The following is a 22,557-nucleotide window of genomic DNA, read 5'->3' as shown; positions in this document are numbered from 1 at the left end:
TGAAAACCACAACATCCTTTCTGAGAGAAAGTTCGTTCAAACTGCATGAGGAAACTGAAGAAATGGGTCATTGTGAGCAGCGAGGATGATTGCTATCTTGGGGGAGCAGCTCGGGCCTTATTTAGAAGTATCTGCATCAGATACAGGTCCAACAAGGCGTCAAATGAATCTGCAATCTGGCAGATTAAAAAGTGTGACTGGCAGTTTCCTGGTTCAAATATGCCCCTTGAGTCTTTAACAAATATGGGGTGGTGCTCAGCTCAATTTTTACTCAGAGCTGACCCACTGAAATTAATAGACCTGTTATATTCATGAATTCCAATAGGTCTACCTAGAGTAAAAGTGTAGTTGGATACCACTTACAGCTTTGGGGACTGAATCAGGTTGGGTTGCCCTGTTGATCTGGTATTGAATGAGGGACAGGGGAGAACAACCCTATCACTTTTTCTTGATCTCTCAGTGTTTTTCGATACCATTGACCACGGTATCTCCCTATATTGACCGTGTGGGGTGGGTACCAGAAGCTACGAGGTTCCAAAACAATGCGGCAACAAGAGGAAATTATGGACACATCAAGGATGGAGTGCAGGAAGTCAATTTTGGGGAAAACAGTATTAAATTTTAGAGCTTATATCCAATAAACCAATAGGCCGATAGTTCTTGGGGTTATGTTTGTCACCTTTCCTGAGAATTAGGATGATAATACTCTGCTTCCAGCCCTCAGTGAAAGTGCTAGTAGTTTATACTGTATAAGAAAATAATTTTGCTAGGAGGGGAGACCACCACTCAGAATTATTCTTAAAGACCTTTGAAGGGATAATGTCCTCCCCAGGACTTTTATCAGTCATTAAGGCACTAATAATAATAATAATAATAATAATAATAATAATAATAATAATAATAATTTATTTATACCCCAGCCACTCTGGACAGCATCCAACAAAATATTAAAATACAATAGTCCATCAAACATTAAAAGCTTCCCTAAACAGGGCTGCCCTCAGATGTCTTCTAAAAGTCTGGTAGTTGTTTTTCTCTTTGACCTCTGGTGGGAGGGCGTTCCACAGGGCAAGTGCCACTACTGAGAAGGCCCTCTGCCTGGTTCCCTGTAACTTGGCTTCTCGCAGCGAGGGAACCACCAGAAAGCCCTCGGTGCTGGACCTCAATGTCCGGGCGGAACGATGGAGGTGGAGACGCCCCTTCAGGTATACTGAACCGAGGCCGTTTAGGGCTTTAAAGGTCAGCACCAACACTTTGAATTGTTCGCGGAAACGTACTGGGAGCCAATGTAGGTCTTTCAAGACAGGTGTTATGTGGTCTCGGCAGCCACTCCCAGTCACCAGACTAGCTGCCGCTTACTTCTTGTTCTGAAACTGGGGGCCATTCCGGTAACATTAGCAGGTCCTAATTAGCAGTTGGTCCATTAGGACTGTTGTCACCATCACGTTCAAAGATTTTGTCTTTGGCAAACGTACCCCTCCCAAGTGATGTTTTATTCTGTTTAATATTCTGTTGGGAGCCACCCAGAGTATTTGGGGGTATATTTTGATGAGAAAAATTCCTGGAAACCTCAGCTACAAAATATAACAGCAACAGTACAGGTCAGCCTATGCTACACTGAAGTTTTTCTATTATAAAGGTGGCAGGCTGGTAATCCCAGCCCTAAATGTTTGTCTTGGGAAAGTAGTAGCTCAGATGCAGTATGGCATTGAGATTTGGGGGATGAATCATAATAACCTGAAAGACCTGGAAGTGTGCCAGAATAAGTTCCTAAAGTATCTGTAGGCACTACCTCCAGGTACCCTAGCTGCCTTCCTTATGACAGGGACAGGTGTGGTGTCTGTAAAAGCTAGGGTGGAGATGGCTACTTTTTCGTATTATAAAAGGGTCCTGGATATGCCAGAGGACCTCTTGCCTAGACTCTGCCTGGAGAAAAAAATGGAAGAAGGGTGTTAGTACAAGAAGTTAGTACAAGACCTGCTAGCCTCAAAAAAACAAAACAGACAACAGATATTTTTGTATTCCCTGGAGTTAAAAGACTGCTTAGGGATTGGATTTATAAACAGGATAACGAGGAAGACTTAACTCTAATCCATATCTCAGAATTCTCCCATTGGTACTATTTGCTGAAATCTAACCACACCAGGGTTAAAGGGACGCGGGTGGTGCTGTGGGTTAAACCACAGAGCCTAGGGCTTGCTGATCAGAAGGTCGGCGGTTTGAATCCCCGTGATGGGGTGAGCTCCTCTTGCTCGGTCCCAGCTCCTGCCAACCTAGCAGTTCGAAAGCACGTCAAAGTGCAAGTAGATAAATAGGTACTGCTACAGCGGGAAGGTAAACGGCATTTCCGTGTGCTGCTCTGGTTTGCCAGAAGCGGCTTTGTCATGCTGGCCACATGACCTGGAAGCTGTACGCCAGCTCCCTTGGCCAATAATGCGAGATGAGCTCCGCAACCCCAGAGTTGGTCACGACTGCACCCAACGACACCAGAGCTCAGTACTTGCAGTCAACTTACCTTGCCTTCCTGAGAACTGCATTTACAGCTCTCCGTTTTCAAACAATGCCTACATCAGTCTTAGATGGAAGTTATAGATGTGTTCCAAGGCATTTAAGACTTTGTATTTGTGGGGTAGATGAGGTAGAAGATCTCCCCCATTATATACTCCATTGTCAGCTCTATCAAAACCCCAGAAAGAGATTTGATTTTTTTTTGGAACAGATACTGGCACTGCTACAGGGACAGAACTTTGAAGTGAAAATATGTTGACTGTTACTTGACTGTGATCCACTTGTCACATACAAAACAGCCTTATTTGCTAAAGCTGCTTAAAGTATTTGTGCTAGCTATATAAAAGACAATGCTGTAGACTGTGCAGGCGATTCATTAATTTGACTTATTGTAAGTGGATGTATATCTCTGGATTTCATTTAACGGGTTTTTATTGATTTGCTGGATCTGTAACTGAATTTGTAATGGTTTTTAGTTAAACACAATACATGATTGATTGATTGATTGTATTAAATTTGTTTTAGTTTGTGGTGGGTTTGATAACATTTGGAAAAATCAATAAAAACAATTTGGCAGAAACCAAGCAGCCAAATAATAATATTAATAATAATAATAATAATAATAATAATAATAATAATAATTTATATCCCACCCATCTGGCTGGGTTTCCTCAGCCACTCTGGGTGGCTCCCAACAGAATATTAAAAGCATGATAAAACATCAAACATTAAAAACTTCCTTAAACAGGGTTGCCTTCAGATAGTTGTTTATTTCCTTGACATCTGATGGGAGGGCATTCCCTGTAACCTCACTTCTCACAGGGAGGGAACCACCAGAAGGCCCTCAGAACTGGACCTCAGTGTCCGGGCTGAGTGATGGGGGTGGAGATGCTCCTTCAGGTATACTGGGCTGAGGCCGTTTAGGGCTTTAAAGGTCAGCGCCAACACTTTGAATTGTGCTTGGAAATGTACTGGGAGCCAATGTAGGTCTTTCAGGACCGGTGTTATATGGTCTTGGCGGCCACTCCCAGTCACCAGTCCTGTCAGGATTCAACCTCAATCTGTTAGCCAGCATCCATCCTCCAACCACCTCCAGACACTCACAAAGTCTTTCCATGAATGTCTCTCTGTGCTCAAGCATTTTGGCATGGAGGCATCGCTGAATATCAGCACAGCAAGGGCTGGGGAAATAACATTTCTATCCCTGCCACATCACCTGCTAATGTCTTTGTCTCGCTTTATCTGTTCCACAGTTAGATGATTACAATACATCGGACTATGCGGACCAACTCTCCAATTACACCGACTACATGTGCCCCACGATGGACGACAGCAGCACCCATCAATTAAGGGCATTCCTGGTCCCTTTCGTCTACCTGTTGATCTTTTTGCTGGGGGGTGTTGGAAACCTGATGGTGATTGTGATCCTGTGGTGCTACCGACGCTCCCGCAGCTCCACCGAGCTCTTCCTCTTCCACCTGGCCTTGGCGAACCTTTTGCTCGTGTTCACCTTCCCCTTTGGGGTGGTCCAGAACTTAGCCGGTTGGGTCTTTGGACCTATCCTCTGCAAGGTGCTCAGCGCCACCAACAGGATCAACTTCTACAGCAGCAGCCTGCTGCTGGGCTGCATCAGCGTGGAGCGCTACCTGGCCGTGGTGCACGCGCTGTGGGCCTTCCAGAAGCAGCGAGCCATCTCCGTCCACCTGACATGCCTGGCAGTATGGGTCATCTCCCTGCTGCTGACATTGCCTGACCTGCTCTTCACCGAAGTCTGGCCGAGCAGGGGCAACCAGCCCAGCATCTGCCACTTCAGAGAATACGGCAAACACGGCATCAACGCGTGGCTGGCCACACGCTTCCTGTATCACATCGTGGGCTTCTTCCTGCCCTCGCTGGTCATGTGCTTCTGCTACATAGCCATTGTCAGAGTCCTGTGCCGCTCCCAGCGGCTGAAGCGGCAGAAAGTGGTTAGAGTAGCCATTTTGGTCACCAGTGTCTTCTTGTTCTGCTGGACTCCATACCACGTGGTGATCTTCCTGGACACCCTCAACAAGCTGGCTACCGCCGACAACGGGTGTACGGTTGAGCTGAGCACCGCCATTTTGCTGAGCGAGATGGTTGCCTTCAGCCACTGCTGCCTCAACCCCATCCTCTATGCTTTCGTGGGCATCCGGTTCCGTCACGATGCTTGCCGACTTCTGAACAGTCTGGGCTGCCTGAGCCAGAGCACCCTGCAGGACATGCTGGGCACATGCAGGATGGATAGCAGCACCGCAGAGACGAACATATCGCTCGTCAACCGCCACCCTTCCTCCCCATCTTCCACAAATCCCCTAACCACATTCAAAGGCTCTCCTCCTTCCTCATCTTGTCCCCAAGCCCCAGCTGACCAAAGGGCTCAGGGGGGAGAGTCGGGCTCAGCTTAAGCCAAGTCAGAGACCAGCCCAGAAAGTACCCACAGACCAAAGACTGGACGAGCAGGACATCGCTTAGTAAGCCAGGCACCACTTTCCTGAAATCCTGTGTGTGATGAATGTGCACACTCCTTCCCGCATCCTTGGAAGAGTCCCATGATGTTGGCGAACATGCGATGCTTTCAGATACAGATACTGCTTTTGCTTCTGAGGTTCATATTCCCTTAGTGCTTCTCTCCCCACCCCACCCCCCCGACCTCGGAGAATGTGTAACTGTCAGCTTCAATGAAAGCCCTACCACACCTTCTTTGTGTTGAAATACTCGCCTCTCCTGCCTATTCATCCGGAGCTCTGCTGTGCCCCAGCGTTCAACCAAGACGACTCACAAGCATCTGCTCAAGTTGTGAGCCCAAGGTTAGCTCACACCTTGGGGAGCCACACTATTAATCAACTATGGCCCACATGACTTCCTCTGGGGCCACAGAGACTCCTATCTTGCTACTTACAACATTCTTGGGGGGGAATTGGGGGCTCTTAATGAAATTCACAAGCCCCAGACCTTCCCACCAGGCTTTTTGTGTGCGTGGATGAAATTATTTTTCTATTGTCAAAACATACACAATACTATAACAAGAAATTAAATTTGAAATAAAATGGCTGATTATAACAGGAGAAAGCAGCAGAGTATGTACCGTAATCTCACTTTCGAAAAGCACAATTCCAAAGGGGGGGAGGAAGACCTAGGGTTGCCATATTTCAAAAAATGAAAATCAAGACACAAAATTTATTGAGCTTTTTTTGCTCAAAGTTGTTGGAACTTTTTAAAAGTTTTGCGCAAAGTTACTGAGCTTTTTGGGCAAAATTGCAAAAAAGACGTTTCTGAGCTATTTTTAAGGTAAAATGGCAAAAAATATGCTGCCATATGTCTGAATTTTCCCGGATATTTTGCCGATTTCTGCCTGGACACTGCTTCCAGATGTATGGCAATCCTGGGAAACCCTGTATATGTATGTGTACACACACACTCACACTGCATTACTTATTACCAAATTATTCATTAATACATGGTAAACTCATAACTCATATTTGGGAATAAACCATAATCAATAATTCTCTTTTATTTTACCAAGTTTTTACGCCTCTCTTCCTTCTCGATAGCTTTAAAAGGTTGTGAAGTTAGCAATAGCTGCAAACAAGAGATTCCAACAGACACCTTCTGTTCCAACTTTTAAACACCTGTTGGAAACATTTCTATTTACCATGAGGCTTAAGCAGGCAATTAAGAATACATCTTTCCATAATAGCTGTTTTCTGATTTTAACTTTTTAATATTGTTTATATTGTATGGTTTTATGTACAACTGTTGTTAACCACTCTATTTTTTATGAATAACAGTATATAATTAGTTTTTTTAAAAATAAATAAAGGGCAGTCACATATTTTATCCATCTATTCTTTAAGTGTTGGAAATAATCTTCAATATTTCGTGTACAGGATTCTATTCTCAACAAGCCTATTAAAAACAGTTCCTTATGTTCTGGCCTAACCAAATGTTCTACACAATTTTTCTTTTAAAAATGAAATGCTGTGTGAAAGGGGGCTTTATAACCTAAAACCTTTGCAACTCGAAATTTTATTTTCCTCCAAAACTTCCTTCCCAACAGTTGTACCAAATCTTGACTCCTGCAGCCTTCTACAAAATTATTTAAGGAAAGGCAGGAAACCAACATGAAAGGAAACAGTCAGGTCCCCCTCTCCATTACATTTCCCCCTACCCAGCACTGGCCTATGCCAGTAATAAGCTTGTTCCAAACAGGATCTGGAAATACCTGTGGCTACTTCCCAGTTCTCCTGAAGATGTTTGGACTCTCCAACTGGAGACCCATTCCTAGCCTAGAGTACCTTTTAAGCAAGCAGGACAAGGCAAAATGAACCCAAAGAGAAGCTGCTCGTGTTGTCACAGACTCTGAAAGGGAAAAGAGCAGCGCCATGCTCAATGCACATGGTTTTTTTAAAATCATTTTTATTAATTTCCCAATACAAACCGCCAATTAACATCTAATCATATTCCAATCAAAAATATTAAACTAAAAAAAGAGAACCAAATTATAGTCCAACTTATTATTATTATTTTCCGGGCTTCCTACAGTCGACCTCTTGAAGAACATATTTCATGTCTCATTCCTGCCTTTTTCTGTTGTTCTCCTATTTTCCACATTCCGATTTTATCACTTTAAAGTTCTCCGTCCCTGGCTATGCGATTCTCAATCATGTCCATAATCATACAGTGGTACCTCTACTTATGAATAACTCTACTTACGAATGTTTCTACTTACGAATGGAGCTCCGTCCGCCATCTTGGATACAGTTTAGATAGGATTTTTTCTACTTACGAATTTTTATATAGGGTTGCTTCTACTTACGAATGTTTTCTCCCAATGCATTCCTATGGGATTCGACTTACAATTTTTTTCGACTTACAAATGTGTGTTTGGAACGCATTAAATTCGTAAGTAGAGGTACCACTGTATATCCTTACATCCATAGAGTATAGCTTTATTTGTAAATATATATTTTTCCAACTGTTATCTAGGTCTTCTTTTAAAGTTTAATGATGCAGCAACTACCATATCATTAAATTGTAGAGTTATTCCCATCCGGGCTGTTGTCCAAGTCTGTCTTTGATGTTAGGCATTCTGTTTGAATATTGCAATGTAAATGAACTGTATTCCACAGATATAAATCATTTGACGATCAATCGGCTTTCGGAGACCACACAACCCCCCCTTCTGGGCCCTAGGAGGGGGGCTGCTAGACATCCATTTAGCCTTCTCTCTCATGCTTAATGAATAAATTCTGCAAACGGATGCAAATATTGTCCCAAATTATTGCCTCAAACCACTACAAAGTCAGCCAGCAAACACCTCCCACTTCCCTCAAAACAGGGAGGAACTCTCATTTTTCTGTGCTGCGTCACATGCGCCATCTTGTTTCTTCTTTTATCAAGTCTTATCAAGTCTTTCAAACCAAATAAAGCTGCGCAGTTGAATATTTAATTGTAAATAGAAGTCCATCTGTACTCCTCAAAATAAATTAGGTTTCTTAATGAGGCTTGGCGTAGAAGACCAATTGTAAATGTTGAGAAGGAAAAAAAGAACATACCATCCTTCATAATCCAAACATCATGATGAGAATCTCTTTGAAGTCCGAGCTTAAACATCAGGGACTGTACCATTCTGCAGGTTTTTTCTCAAGTCTTCTTCGGTCCAGACTATGTCTGTTTATTGTCCAAATCTGATTATTTTATCAAAACAGATATTCCTGGCTATGGGAGTGGCTTCAGAGAGTGCCGGCCATGTCGTGCTCTGGGACCCAGTGTCCTGTCGCTTGCACAATGCAAGCTGGCAATCTCGGACAATCTGCAGGTCTACGAGACGGTCCTCTTCCACCCTGGGGAGTCTGCCAGGGCTAATTATCCCCATATGAGCCCTGAATTACTGGCACGGCCGGGGTCCAATCGTATGGGAGTCAACCATTCCCCACTGCCGGAAACAGGAAACCGCTCAATGGACATGTTATGGCTGCCAGTTTAAATTCGTCTTGCTTGGACGAGGAAATCCCATGGTGCAAAGTGGCTTCTGTGCAACTTGGCAGCTGGGCTGTCTTGCCAGCGCTCAAGTAAGGACGTCTGCAGCCAGGGTACCCTGTCCAGGAAGTGAACAAAGGGCAGACGTTTGCCTTCCTAGTTCAGTGGAGAGACTGAAGCCAGCACCAACAGCACAGGGTGAACTCTTTGAGTTGGCTTCCCTTCTACCACTAACTTCCTGGTAAACAAATGCAGTTCTCGTATCCCAGCTTTCCTTTGTACCAAATGGATGGAATTCTCCCTAACATGTTGCCTTACCCCGTGGAAAGCCAACTCTGCAACCGCCCTCTTTCAGCAGGGAACCTCATTTGGACTTGCACCCTAGGATTGCATGCAGCTCCCCATTCAACAAGGTGAGTATCTCCTGTCAGTGCAGCACCTGTTGCCTCCCTGCGCAGGAGTCCTTGTTTGTTTGGGAGCTGGCAAGGTGTGTGTGTTGCTCATGCAGCTGGGGAGGGTGTGTGTGTGCGTGTGTGTGGAGGGGGGGCATGAGAAGCTTGTGTGAAATGTTAACTCAGCATAATTCTGCTCCTATTGCAAATAATATCAGAGGGTACATTAAATAAAGTGATTTTGTGCCCACTTTCCCCTCCTGCTCCTGCTGGCATCCATTTATGAAACAGGCTCAGGATGGCAAATCAAAGGCCTGGAGAGGCTCTTGGGAAGGCCGAGATACTTTGTGGTCTCCCTTAGAGCAACAGTACAGTCGTACCTTGGTTGTCGAATGCCCCGGAACTCATACATTTCGGCTCCCGAACGATCAAAAACCAGAAGTGAGTGTCTGGTTTTCGAACAGTTCCAGAAGTTGAATGGACTCCCGGAACGCATTCTGTCCGAGAACCAAGCTATGACTGTAAATGGAATACCCTGAATCGAATTGGATACAACCAAGTCCTGAGCCACCTAGTGGCTTACCCCGTGGAAAGCCAACTCTCCAGCCATCCTCTTTCAGCAGGGAACCTCATTTGGACTTGCACCCTAGTTGGCTTCCCTTCTACCACTAACTTCCTGATAAACAAACACAGTTCTTCCATCCCAGCTTTCCTTTGGACCAAATGGGTGAAATTTTCACCTTTCACACCCTCCACGGCCAGTGGGCTTGCTTCCCATTACCCTTGTCAGCAAAAAAATGGGTCTTATCATGAGGGTGGGTGTGTACATGCACAGAATATTGTGGCCAGGGAAAGTCCAGACAACCCAACTCTGCAGAATCGGGCCCCCTCTCAATCATACATTAGACTAGCAAGCAGCCCTTTCCTGCCCACACTCAAAGACACCACAAAAGGCTCCTTCCAAGAGAGTTTTGAAATGTCTTTTTAATAAAAAGGCACCTATAAAACAGGTCAATCAATACGTTACAGGCAGCACAGATACCCAAAAACAAGCCTAGAAATCATTTCAAAATAAAAACCAATAAGATGTCTTCACATATTGTATTTATATATTTATATATATATATATATATTTATAGAATGGTACAAAATGCATGGGTGGCAGGGAGAGGGGCCTTCCCCCTCCCCACATGGGATGACAAGAGAGCGGGCCAGTCCCCATTACCTGGGCACAAACACATCCGTTGTGGGAATTCTGGATTGCATGAAATTGCATCGCTTGGGTCAGGTGTGTGTGTGTGTGTGTGTGTGTGTGTGTGTGTGTGTGTGTTGAGAACAGGAAATGGACAGGTTGTGGCAAGAGACAGAGGAGATCAGGGCAGACTTTCAGCAGACGTCGCTCAAGCTGGGGAGCTGAGCAAGAAAGCACAAGACACGAGACTGGACAATGTTCACAGCGCAAGGTGAGGCAGGGAGGGAGCAAAGGCTGCTGTGCGAATGACTGCGTGGCAAGGGGCCCAGGACCACCATATTGCTGATGAACCAGACGCAGCAGATTGGAAGAAGGTGACACACCTGGCAGGTGTGGCTGCCACAGAGGATCAGGTTTGCAGGCTTCGGGCTGGGGCAACAGCTACAAGGGCAAATACGCAAACCAGGAACATTTCCCTTTGATTTTTCAGGACGAGTGACTCCCCGCTTCCCCTTCGCTCACTTCTGTACCCCTTCCACTGATCAGTTTTGAGTGCAGAACACGTTAGATCAGGCACCCCCAAACTGTGGCCCTCCAGATGTTTTGGCCTACAACTCCCATGATCCCTAGCTAACAGGACCAGTGGTTGGGGAAGATGGGAATTGTAGTCCAAAACATCTGGAGGGCCGGAGTTTGGGGATGCCTCCCAGGTCATCTCTGCTGCCAGCAGGAGGATGAAGACATCTCCACACTTCCGTAAGTAGTACCGCACACCTTTCAAAGGGCAAGATGGAATTTAAAATGGGGCAAGTAATTTGGGCTTTATTACGTGGCACACCCTAAGGGCTTGGGAATGTCGTCCTTGTGAGCAAGCTTGCAGGTCCTGGTGTCATCTTGGTACCACCCAGCTGGTGATGGTTTTTTGCCATAGAGGCTCGGTGGGGAAGGAACAGATAAATGCTACCGAGGTGTGTGCAGCACTGGAACAAGCGCAGAAGAGCATGGGGTGGGTGGGGAGATGTGGGGAACACCCACTCCTTAATACTAGATGCCTAGAACTTTGTCGTATCAGAGATCTGCATTATATTTGCTTTTAGTCATCAAGCTGCTCACTTTTTCTGTATGCAAATACTGTACTTCAATCCGGAACAGTCCAAAAGTGCAGATGGGGCTTTTCAAATGTTCCCATTCAGAGCTCTGGCAAAGCCAGCTTTTAGTCTCCGTTCATTCAACTGGCTCGTTTCTATGATTCAAGCCAAATCAAGTAAAGGAGATCAATGAAACTTTTGTTTGACATGGACTGAATCACGATTACTATGATGTCCCCCCACTTTGCTCTCATTATGTGACATGTGTATAGAGGTGGGGTTTTTTGAGGGGGGGGCAGGGGACAGGAAGAGATACACCAGGGCAAAGGGTTGCTCAACCTGTGAGAGAACATATGTGGCAACTGCAACAAGCCAAAATAATATGGGAATGCTGGCATTTCTGTTCTTGGAGGGGAAACCGTGGAAGAAAAGGGTGCTAAACGTGAGATGCTTATGGTAGGAGGCGGCCAACATTTAAGTTACATTTCCCATTCTGCCTGTGTGTGTGTGTGTGTGTGTGTGTGTGTGTGTGTAGAAGAGGGCCATTCATTTCCAAATGCTATGACTGCACACATGAGAGAGAAGAGAGGCAGACATCCAACCTACTCCCAACCTGCTAGGGGACCAATGTCTTGTGTGGAGTTCAGGGGGTAAAATATATGGTTGTGTGCCAAACTAGTGACCCAGTGTGTAGAGCTGCTGGGCTGACAGCATGGCTAGACTGGACCAAAACCATACAAGCCAAAGGACGTCCTTTCCTCACATAGGGAAAAGGGGAAAGAGGGGTGGGTGGGAAGGCATTCTGCCAGACTACGCAGAGGGCCACTGCATCACCTGACTAGCTGGCACCTAGCAGAGAGAATCAGCTGGTGGAACCTGCATCTAGGCCCTTAAGCTCGGGATTTCCAGTCCACAATGAGTCGAACTTTGTCAATGGGTTGTATTTTCATTTGTTTCTTCCAAAAAAACAGGTTTTGAGGCTTCTATTAAAACACAGAAATACAAACAATTCCAAGCCAGCAAATCTTTGCTGCTGCTGCTGCTGCTTCCCCCCAACCTATTTACAGCTGTTCCAAACCCTCTTGCACATTTTGGTTACTTAAAAAAAGAGAAAGAGAAAAAGAGAAAAAGAGAGAGAGAAACCGAGAAAGAAAGAAAGAAAGAAAGAAAGAAAGAAAGAAAGAAAGAAAGAAAGAAAGAAAGAAAGAAAGAAAGAAAGAAATTCACACTCAGAGGAAAGATCCAAACCAAACTCTGTGCCAGGGCAGAGACAGGGGATGGCATCAGCATGGCTGCACCAGGAGGCTCCCCACTGCCAGCCTCAGAAGGGCAGGTTGGTCATGCCGCCCGCTCCTGGGCCATAGCTCATCTGACCGTCCAGGGAGACGCTGCGCTGCCGCATGGGGTGTGAGACCATGAGGTTCTGCTGGGGTGGGGGGCCCATGAGCGAGCCTTGTGGGGAGATCATGTGACCTGGCTGCGCATACATCTCCCCCGAGACGGACATGCTGCGCTGCTTGGCCTGCATGAGCAAGAAGTTCTGCTGGGCGAGGAGGTTCTGCTGCTGGGGCAACATCATGCCCTGGTGCATGCTGTTGCTCATCATGGCTTGCTGGGGCGCCAGGCCTGTCCTGCCCAGCACGGGGGGCACCTGTCCCGGGTGGCACATGGCCATCCCACGCTGCATGCCCGGAGGGCCGGGCCGGGCCGGCGCCTGCTCTGCCATCATGTTCTGCAAGTTCATGAGGTGCAGGTTGGAGGGCGGCTGTGCCTTGGGCCCCGGCCCCTCACCCTTGGGGAAGTACTGCAGCGTGCTGCTGGGCTTCTCGGACGGGATGATGCGCGACAAGTCGAATTCAGGGATGCCGGTGGGCGTGGGGCGGATCACATCGCTCAGCTCCGGGTCGTTGAGCACCGAAGCCACACCAGGAAGCACCGATGGGTAGGGCTCCGGCGGCATCCTCCCAGCCATGCGTTGCTGCTGCTGCGGTGGCATTTGTCCTGGCTGTGGTGGGGGCAGTTCCTCCGGGGGCAGTCCCAAGCCTGGCGGATAGTGTTGCTGGACACCGGGCCCCCCGGGAGCCATGGGCATATTGCCCCCATTCGCGGGGGGCTGCTGGAGGCGCTGGGGGAAGATCAGCTGTCCAGAAGGGCCACAGGGCTGGTTCAGGGAGTCCTGGGCATTGGGGGGCAGCATCATTGGGTTCTGGGGGGGCGCACCGCTGTGCATGGGAATGTTGCCGCCCAGGGGGCTTGGCGAGGACATTGAAGGCTCGTGCGAAAGTGGCTGCTGCCCCGGAAGGTTCATCCCCATGGGGCTCTGAGCAGGAGCTGGCCCCACGGAGTTCATGTGCATCTGGCCGGGCTGGTTCCCACCCATGCCTGTAGGCAGAAAAAGAGAGAGAGAGGGCTGTTAGCTCCTAGGTGGCAGGCAAGGCAACAGGAAGCAAAGTAGCCATGGGGACCAAGCACCCCCCGCACCCCCAAAAAGACACGGCAGAAGTAGGGCTGGCGTGTGGAGGCAAGTGCTCAGCAACGGCAGCCCCACCCCACCCCAATCTCAGAATAATTTATTAGGTGGGGGGAGGCAAGGCACATTCCCCCACTTCTCTCCCCAGAAATGACTGAGGTAAGATGCCAGGGGCTCACCCCACTGCAGCTAGAGGTGCCCTTCTTGGCCAGCACAGTTGACAGCAGAGATCACGTAGGAAGGCAAAGAGACCAGCTGCCACGGCGAATGCCATTTAACCTGCATTTAGCCAAAATGCAGGAGTATCTGAAGCAGCCTCTCTGGGAAGCCTGGGGGAAGGAGGTGGAGACTCTCCCTGCCAGCACTGCAGGAGATTTGCGAGATTTGGTTGAAGAGGTGGCAGCAGGCAGCCTCAATTCCTTCCCCTACCCAGCCGGACGCAGGCCCCACGATACTGATACCTACCAGACATGGCACCTGGCGGAAGCATCGGCCGGTCGGGCATCATTTCATCGTCCGAGGTGGCGATGGTCTTGATGGCGTTGTGGTAGAGAGGGGTGGAGCTGGGCATGGCGTACTTGGACATCTGGGACATCATGAGTGACAAGGGGTTCTGGGACGGGGGTGGATCTGGAGAGGAAGGAAAAGGCAGGTTGGGGTTCAGGGGGCCAGAGGGGTTGCTAGGTGGGGCAGAGGAGCTGCTCCTAGGCCCAGGCGCCATCGGACCTGTAATGAGAGAGACAGCAAGCAGCTTAGGAACCAAGATTCAGAGCAGGAGGTTGGCTGGCACAGCATCCCTGAACTGGGACAACACCCCTTTCTTGGACGCATGGATCAATATTTGTGTGGAAGGGCTGTGGTTCTGCGACAGGGAACCACAACTCCCGGCAGAGCTGGGAAAGACCACCTAAGTCTGAAACCTTGAAGGGCCTATGGCTGCCAGTCAGTGTGGAACAACACTAGGCCACTGGACTGACAGGGTATTAGGAAGCTTCCTATGGAGGGGTGTAGAAATCTTTGAAGATTTTCTGTGGCCAACTGCCCCAATGGTATGGATCAGATCCGTTGTTCCGCCTACTTTTTTGCCTCTGGCTCCAACTGCTACCGGTACTTGCGAGCAGCCCTTGCACAGGAACAAATGCCCACCCCAACAACGCCAGCCAAAGACAGTGGCACATCTTGGCCCCAGAGTAAGGGCGGCATTTATTGCCAAAGGGATATGACTGCCACTGCATTTCACTCCCACCCAACCCACCGGTGTGGGAAAGGGCAAGGAGCTGAAGAAAAACTATGTTCAGGTCATGTTTTAAACCACTTTCCCCCACATTCAGGTATATTTTTGATTAAAAGTGCCTGCTAGTTGCAGGATGAAAACATGCACATATATCAGCCTTCATAACCTAGCGCTCTCCAGATAGGTTGGACTACAACTCCCAGTAACCCCAACCAGCAGAGGCTGTGACAGAATTGCAGTTCAAAACATCTAGACAGCAGCAGGTTGGAGAAAGCTGGCATACAGAGTGTTTCTATTTCAATAGGGTTTCCATTTGGAGGTTCTCTCGGAACACAGAAACAGACCACCTGCTTTCAGACCCATTGGCCAGCTCTTTGCAGAAACAAGAAAGGGCTGATCCTTCTTCCCAATAATTTGTGTTTTCCTATGAAACAGGAAGCAAATGTTCATTGGAAGTTGGCAGAACGGCACATACAACCTGAGAACTGCAAGCACCGCATAAAGCAGGGAGACAGGAGCACATAGAAGGGCTTAGAGAATGGGCTTGGCGTGCAGGGCAGCAGGAGAGTGTCTGGACCCAGACGTTGGTGATAACTTGTTAGCAGCCGATCCTCAGCATCAAGCAAATAAATATAACGGTTAATCTACTGAGCCGTATTTCCAATGCTTGACATCTAAATGCAGACACTCCCCCCCCCCCGCCCTGCTTTATCTCCATTTTTTAAAAGATGCCTACTTCCTGTTTGATAAGAACAACTAATTAAATTTTAATATAAATGTAAGCTTTACTCTTTTTATTTTTTTTTAAAAAAAGGACAGGAGAGTTGCATTTCAGTTTAAAACTGGCTATTTTCAATAGCAACGTGCTCCTTCTGCAGTCCGTGCTCCCAGGGTACAATCCATGGCCGTTACGGTACCTTGCTCGATGCTGCCCAGGGGTGCAGAGTTGCTCATTCCAAGGGCTGACTTGCTCTGCCCGATGCCAGGGCTGGAAAGGGCGTTTTTGGGCGACGGCGCCCACCCTGGAGAAGAGACAGCCATGGACGGGGACTTGAGGTGGCTGGGGGAGCTGGTGGGGGATCGGACGTTGAGCACGGAGCTGAGAACTTGCGGGGACTTGAGCGGGGCACTGGTGGCACTGGCGGCTGGCAGGTTGACCATGGCGGAGGGCGTCTGTGGAGACTTGAGGTTGGCAGAAGGGGAGGTGCCCAGCGGGGAATGAACTTGGCTGAGCGTTGGAGACTTGAGGCGGCCCACGCTGGGAGAGTTCATCTGCCCCATGTTGAGGGCCAGGTCGGAAGGGCGGCGGCCCAGGCCTCTGACAGGCGCCTGGTGCATGTTTGTGGACGGGGCGCTGGTGGTGGGGGGCAGGGGGATGTGGCTGAGCCGCGTGGTGCTGCCCATGCCCCCCTGCTCAGGGCCAAACATGTCTGTAGCGTTGCCCATCTCCTGTGGCACAGCAGGGTATGGGCCCTGCATGCCTGGGAAGCCTTGTTGCTGCTGCTGAGGAGGCGGTGGCGGCTGCTGCTGCCCCTGACTGGGGAACGGCGAGCCCATCATCATTTTCGGGGGGCCCCCCATCATGGCTGCAGTGCCGTTGGGGGCACGCAGCCGAGCCATTTCCTCGGAGGGCATCATCTCGGGGCCGCGCATCTTCTGCGACATCAGCATCTGCTGCTGCTGAGGCGTCATCTGCACGTTCAAGTTCATGTTCATGTTCATGTTGACGTTCATGTTCATGTTGAGGTTGCCGGGGCCCAGCGCCGGCTCCATGTCCCGCAGCGGCGGGCTCATCATGGCCCGCGAGCCCCCAAACTCCATGCCCAGCCCCTCCCCGGCGAACATGGCTGGCTCCACCTGACGGTGAGCCTGCATCATGCGCTCCATCTCCATGCCCAGAGGCCGCTGCATCGCCCCCTGCCGCTTCTCCAGGTGGTGCCGCAGCATCTCCTCACGAGCCCGCGGCGTCACGAAGCGCTCCGCCTCGCCCTGCCCCGGCAAGTAGGGCAGGTTCCCGGGCGCAAAGTTCCCAGGCCCCGCCATGGGCATGTCCTCGTTCCAGGCCATGCCGGGCCTCGGGGGGCGCTGCACGCTGCCCATGGGGCCCAGCGACTCGAGGGGCATGTTTGGGATGCCCCCAAAGCCCCTCTGCATCTGGTTCCCAGGGAATCGCGGCCCCGCAAAGGACGGCCGCAGCTGCATCTGCTCGGGCATGTCCATGGGCACGCCCCGCAGCAGCCACTGCTCGCCGGGCTTGCTGTGGTAGGGCGGCGGAGGCCCCCGCAGCATCATGGTGCCCATGGGCTGGGGCAGCATCATGTCCTGCAGGGGCCGCCCGCCGTGCATGCCCACCTGCTCCTCCTTGCGCCGCTTTTCCTCGTAGTACTCCTCCTGCAGCTTCCGCCAGGCCACCTGCTCAGGCGTCAGGCTGTCCTGGCCCAGCCGCTGCATCATCATGTTCATCTGCTGACCCATGTCCACTCCAGAGGGAACAGGGCCCTCCTGCTCCAGGCTGGGGCCCCCCAGGCTCTGAGTCTGCGAGATCATGGACTGCAAGGGCTCCTCGTATTTCTTCAAGCCAGCGGCCCCAGGGGGAGGGGCCTGGTGGGCCTGGGGTGGAGGGGCCTGGGGAGGTGGGACGCCCCCCTCGCCAGCCCCGGGACTCCCTTTGAGGAAGGGCTCGGCCTCGCTGCTGCGCAAGAGCAGGCGCTCAATGTCCCGCAGGGTCTGCAGAGACCGCTCACGGTGCTCCAGCTGCTCCTTGGAGAGGCCCTCTGTGTTGAGGGCGTTGCGCGGCCCGTTCCCCGCCGAGGGGGGCCCAGCGTTGGCCCCTTCCCCCATCAATCCATCTGCGGCCCCAGCAGGCAAGGAGCTGGGGGCGGTGGGCGTGTTAGGATGGGTGCCGCTGGGGGCGGTGCTGCTGCTGCTGCCATTCCCAACAGAGTTGGGGGTCAGGTCCCGGCGGGCATCCTCAGGAGCCCCCTCTTGCGGGAGGGGGCCGGCCGTAGGCAGGGGTCCTTGGCCAAGACCCAGTGGTGGGGGCGCCGGAGGCTGGGGAGGTGGTGGTGCGGAAGTTGGAGGCTGGCCCTGGGCTTGGCTGCTCGGGGGCATGGCAGGCTGGGACTGCGGGGTGCTTGCAGGAGACGGGTTGATAGGCAGCGGCTCAGGAGTGGCTTGTATCTTTGGGATGGGCACCTGCAGGGAAGGAAGGAAGGAAGGAGGGTCAGTGAGGTGGGTGGGTGGCTTGTTCCAGGGTGCACACGTCCAACCTTCACCTTTAATGATGTGGCCCGCACCAACCCAAACCCTCAGGCAGGGGTAGTCAAACATTTTATACCTACCGCCCACCTATGCATCTTTCTTGATGGTAAAATTTCCTTACCGCCCACCAGTGCTCGATGGAAGGAGGATTCAGCTTGTGCTGTAGAACTCCCTACCACTTACCTAGAATCCTGAAACGCCCACCAGTGGGCAGTAGGGACCAGGTTGACAACCCCTGCCCTCAGCAGTTCCAAAGCCCTGAGCCCCCATCCTATTCCTACCTGATCCAACTTGGCCCGGGGCACATGCTGCTGGTGGTAGCCCAGGATGGAATCCGCTCGGCCTTGGAGGACAGCTTCTGCCGCCCTGCAAGCACAAAGAAGGGAGGCTATCAAGCAGACGTCTTGCCGGCCCTGCCCACATGCATCCCGTTAAGAAACCTGGGCTCTCCCGTTGCCCTGCCTGCTGTTTCCCCACAGACTGCAACGGAAGGGATGCCTTGGCTGAGGAAGGGGGGTTTCCAAGGGAACCCAACACTTCCTTTGACTCCACGCTGCCCCCGTGGGGCTGGAGGGCCTTTCCATTCCCGTTGGGGAGAAGCATGAGCCGCAAGGCCTCAGCCACAGGTGAGGGGAGCCAAGGGGAGAAGCTGAGAGGGGCACAAATTCTGGGCAGAAGTGGGGTTTTTTGGAAAGCCACCCACCAAGCCGTGCCCCAAGCCACAGGAGCAGCCATGGGCAGAAGGAGGCCCGGAACCCAACCCGCCGTACGAAGGCTTACGTGTTAGCGAGGTACGTCGTGAAGACATAAACGAACTGCAACGGCTGCTTCCCGCCACTGTTCCTGGTGTCCGACCTCAGGCCGGGCGTTGCTCCATGGGGTGTACCGGACGCGTTGCTCTCGCTCAAGGCTGGCAGCGGATTGGGTCCCGGGCCCAGCTGTGAGGCCGCGGTCATTGCCGACTCCGCTACATTACAATCTGCAGTGGTGGAAGGGGAGAGGAGGAGTTAGAAAGCCAAGAGCAGGAGCTGCTAGTCCGCTGTTGGGTCCAGCAGGAAAACCTCGGAGCTGGGAGCGGAGAGCTGAGAAGCCTAGACACAGCTAGAGGTCCATATCCAGGGAGTGAATCCACACATGAACCAGCGTGGAGGGGAGGCTCAACCTCCTTCCCAGTTTATTTCAATCCCCATCTAGTATGTGATGGTATTTCCTGGTCATACCTGCAAAAAAAAAACACCGCAAGAGACATCCCTCCCTGTCCCCCATGCATTTCACATTGTGTTGGTTCCAGCTATCACAGGTCACTCTTTGCTGGGGAAGACGAGGGTGGGGAGGCTTCTCGCTAAGGAAATGGCTGGAATGGCCAAAGGAAAGGAGATGGGAAGTCATGGCTGTGCGTGTGTCTGTTTCAAGGGGTGTCTGTAATTTACTCTTCTGCTTTTAATGACCAGATTATTGTTATTGTGTTGTTGTTGTTGTTGTTTTTAAAAATACCTATGTACAATTCGTATGTACAACAATTCAGTTTGTTGCCTTGTGCTTCTCCACCCAACCGGAAAAGTGAGACCGAATTTTTTAGCATAAATAAAATTACATAATAAATGCGCTCCATAAAAAGAAGAAACTGAACAGCCGCAAAGAACCCGAGGAGGCGGATGCTACGAAAAACCCTATACATTTAAAGTCCATTTCCCCCACCCTGCAAACTGTAGTTCACTCCTCACAGAGCTACAATTCCTGGCACTCTTACCAAACTACGGCTCCCAATATTCTTGGGGCAGGGGTATAGTTTAAATGGTTTGTATGTGTGATCCGGCGGGGCTGCTGCCCGCTGCTTTGAAGGGCTGTGGGCAAAGCTTCTGGGCGTCAATTCACTGCAGTTTCAGGAAGCAAAACACGCAAATCCCAGAGTAAGTGATGCTCAAAATGCTGCAGCCCTTTGGGCTCATGCTAAGCCACTAGGGGCCAGTATTTCCCCACGCACACCTGGACATGCAAGACACACACATGGGGGGGGGGAATATGACTCACTGTGGGCGCTGCTGAGAGGCTTCTCCTCTTCCTCCTCGCTGTCTGGTCCAGAGCACCACTCGTCCCCACTGTAGGGCTGCTTCCTTTCCAGCACGCAGCGCCGCTTGCTCCGGGGGGCCACTTCGCCTACAAGGAAGGAATGCGCCGTGAGCCACCCGCTGCTCCTCTGGCCCAGAGGGGCAACTGCGCAGCGAGAGGGGAAAGCGGCAAGCAGGTAGGCAGGCAGGTGTTAAGTGTTAGCAGTGGCGGCACCCAGGGAATGGCCACGCCCCCTCTGCTGGTCCTGCCCCCACCCTCCGGCCTGGAAGAGAGGCAAGGCGGAGCCAAGTTGGGCAGAGGCAGGAGCCCTCAGTAGGGGGCAGCACTGCGGAGATGGCTCCAGCCTGCCGTTCTCCCTCCAGCCAACAGGCCCCTCACCTTTCAGCTCCTTGTCCAGTGAGGTAGTGGTGGCTTCCTGCCGCTGCTCTCCGGAGTCCACGGAGACACTCCGCTCTCGCTTCACTTTGCCCTTCAAGGCCCCAAAGACGGGCACAGGAGGCTGGCTGGTTTTCAGTCCAGAGTTGCCAGGAGTTTGCTGGCTGGCTTTGCCACCATGATTCCCTGCCCCCACGCCCTTCGTGCCCAGGTTGCAGGTGGGGCTTTGGCTCACATTATGGTGCTGGGGCTGGGCACTGCTGTTACCTGTCTTTCCATGATTGGTCAGTTTATTGTCAGGGTGCATTTGATTGGCTAAGGCTTCTGGCAGCGACACTGGAGGAAGCTCCAAGTCCCTGCTGCTTCTTCCTGTTGGGCAAAACACCTGTGCAAAGGGGCGGGGGGAGGGGGGAGAGACAAAAGGAAGAAAAATGGTGGTCAGAGTTGGGGGTGGAGGAGCGAGAGCTTTCTCTGTCCAGAAGCAGACCAAGCTGCCACCTAAGTGCCCAGTCCAATTACCACAACAGTTCCTTCACGACCAAGGTTATACGGTGCTGTGCTGTCACACAGTTAACACGCTCACAGTCACAACTCAGCCTGCAATAGCAGCCATCGCCAAGCCATCTTCAAGGGCAGCCCTAGACTGCATTACAGTAGTCACGTCTAGAGGTTACAAAGGCATGGACCAGTCACCGTGGCCCAACTATCAGCTGGAGGTGGACATAGGCACTGCCAGTGACCAGGTGGAAGTCAAGGAGTACGCCATAGTAAGAGACTGGTCCTTCAGGGAGTGTGTAAGCCCACCCAGAAGGGGCCAACCCTCCAGTTCCCAGACATGAGAACCACCAATCCACAGTACCTCTGCTTTGTTGGCATCTACTTTTAGCTCATTGACCCTCATGCAGCCCATTACTAACCCCAGGCACTGGCGAAGAAGCACTTGCACAGCTTCACCCAATTCCAGTGGAACAGAGCTAGATCTCTATGGAAAACTATGTGGATGTTTTGAAAGGGCCTGGATTGTTTTCCTATTGCTTCCAGGAGGGGCAGCAGGCTCCTTGGCCTACCATTTCTCTGTGATTCAGCAGCCGGTTGTTCCTCCCCTCCAATGTGCTGCCCTTGCCAGGGAGTCTGCCGGAGGCAGCCGTGGGAATGGAACTGCTCTCCCTCTCTCCAGGGTTGCCAACTCAAGTGCCATCAGGCAGGCAGATTGAGACACGACAGAGGAATGGAAAAGCTTCCTTGGGGCATACCCTCTCCCTATGTATGGGCACCATGCCAGGGCCACAGTTGAAGAACCCAGAGCACTCATTCCTACAGGTGAAGCAATGCCCTCTAGCTAGCTGAGGCCAGAGCACCCAGGCAACCAACACTTCCATGCCTGCAAAAAGTTTAATTTGGGGCTGAGGGCTGTGACAGCAGCATTGCCTGGCCAGCCCCTTCATTCCTCCCCTTGACCAGCGCCCATCTCTAACTCCTATCTGATGGCGGCAATCCTAGAGGCAGGGATGAAGATTAATTCTATGCCTGCAATCCGGAAGGAGGGAAGGAGGGGAGCCGCTGTCCCTTTAAGTGTCAGCCTGTCGCACTGGCTGGCTCAGTCTCTGGGGGCCTATTAATAGCAGCTGGAAAGATCACATCACTCCTGGGATATTTATACCCCTTTCGTTCCACACCAGGAGAGATTTATTTCCATGCTGCCTAACCCAGGCCAAGAGCCTGCCTGGCGGTGGGGTGGGGTGGCAGACACATGCAGAGGAGGAGGAGGAGGAGGAGGAGGAGGAGGAGGAGGAGGAGGAGGAGGAGGAGGAGGAGGAGGAGGAGGAGGAGGAGGAGAAGAAGAAGAAGAAGAAGAAGAAGAAGAAGAAGAAGAAGAAGAAGAAGAAGAAGAAGAAGAAGAAGAAGAAGAAGAAGAAGGGAGGAGCTTGCCTGCTTCGAGGTCTGCCTTGGTGGGGAACAGAATGTGG

The 22,557-nt window shown here is 51.1% G+C and overlaps 2 protein-coding genes across 5 annotated transcripts in view; one reads left to right on the top strand and one right to left on the bottom strand.

The window, feature by feature from the left end:
• Positions 1–3,766: 3,766 nt before the first annotated feature.
• Positions 3,767–5,150, top strand: CXCR5 (C-X-C motif chemokine receptor 5). Its single transcript, XM_035139840.2, has one exon. It carries the CDS (start codon positions 3,819–3,821, stop codon positions 4,932–4,934), a length of 1,116 nt encoding a protein of 371 aa, XP_034995731.1. The 5' UTR covers positions 3,767–3,818; the 3' UTR covers positions 4,935–5,150.
• Positions 5,151–6,340: 1,190 nt separating this feature from the next.
• BCL9L (BCL9 like) overlaps positions 6,341–22,557 on the bottom strand; it is a 50,176-nt gene continuing 33,959 nt past the window's right edge. For 2 of the 4 annotated variants that reach the window (XM_060268464.1, XM_060268465.1), the window contains 7 exons: positions 20,594–20,975; positions 20,177–20,302; positions 18,926–19,124; positions 18,427–18,511; positions 15,802–18,079; positions 14,116–14,376; positions 6,341–13,562 (listed from right to left, as the gene is read on the bottom strand). In XM_060268464.1, coding sequence (XP_060124447.1) covers positions 12,502–13,562; positions 14,116–14,376; positions 15,802–18,079; positions 18,427–18,511; positions 18,926–19,124; positions 20,177–20,302; positions 20,594–20,975 — 4,392 coding nt within the window. In that variant the 3' untranslated portion in view covers positions 6,341–12,501. The remainder of the gene's footprint in view (positions 13,563–14,115; positions 14,377–15,801; positions 18,080–18,426; positions 18,512–18,925; positions 19,125–20,176; positions 20,303–20,593; positions 20,976–22,557) is intronic. The other 2 variants (XM_060268466.1, XM_035139266.2) reach the window with 2 other exon arrangements.

Source organism: Zootoca vivipara, chromosome 15 (assembly GCF_963506605.1).
Source record: "Zootoca vivipara chromosome 15, rZooViv1.1, whole genome shotgun sequence".
NCBI lineage: Eukaryota > Metazoa > Chordata > Lepidosauria > Squamata > Lacertidae > Zootoca > Zootoca vivipara.
Note: the sequence above shows the minus strand (reverse complement) of the source record. Positions and strands in the feature narration are given on the sequence as shown.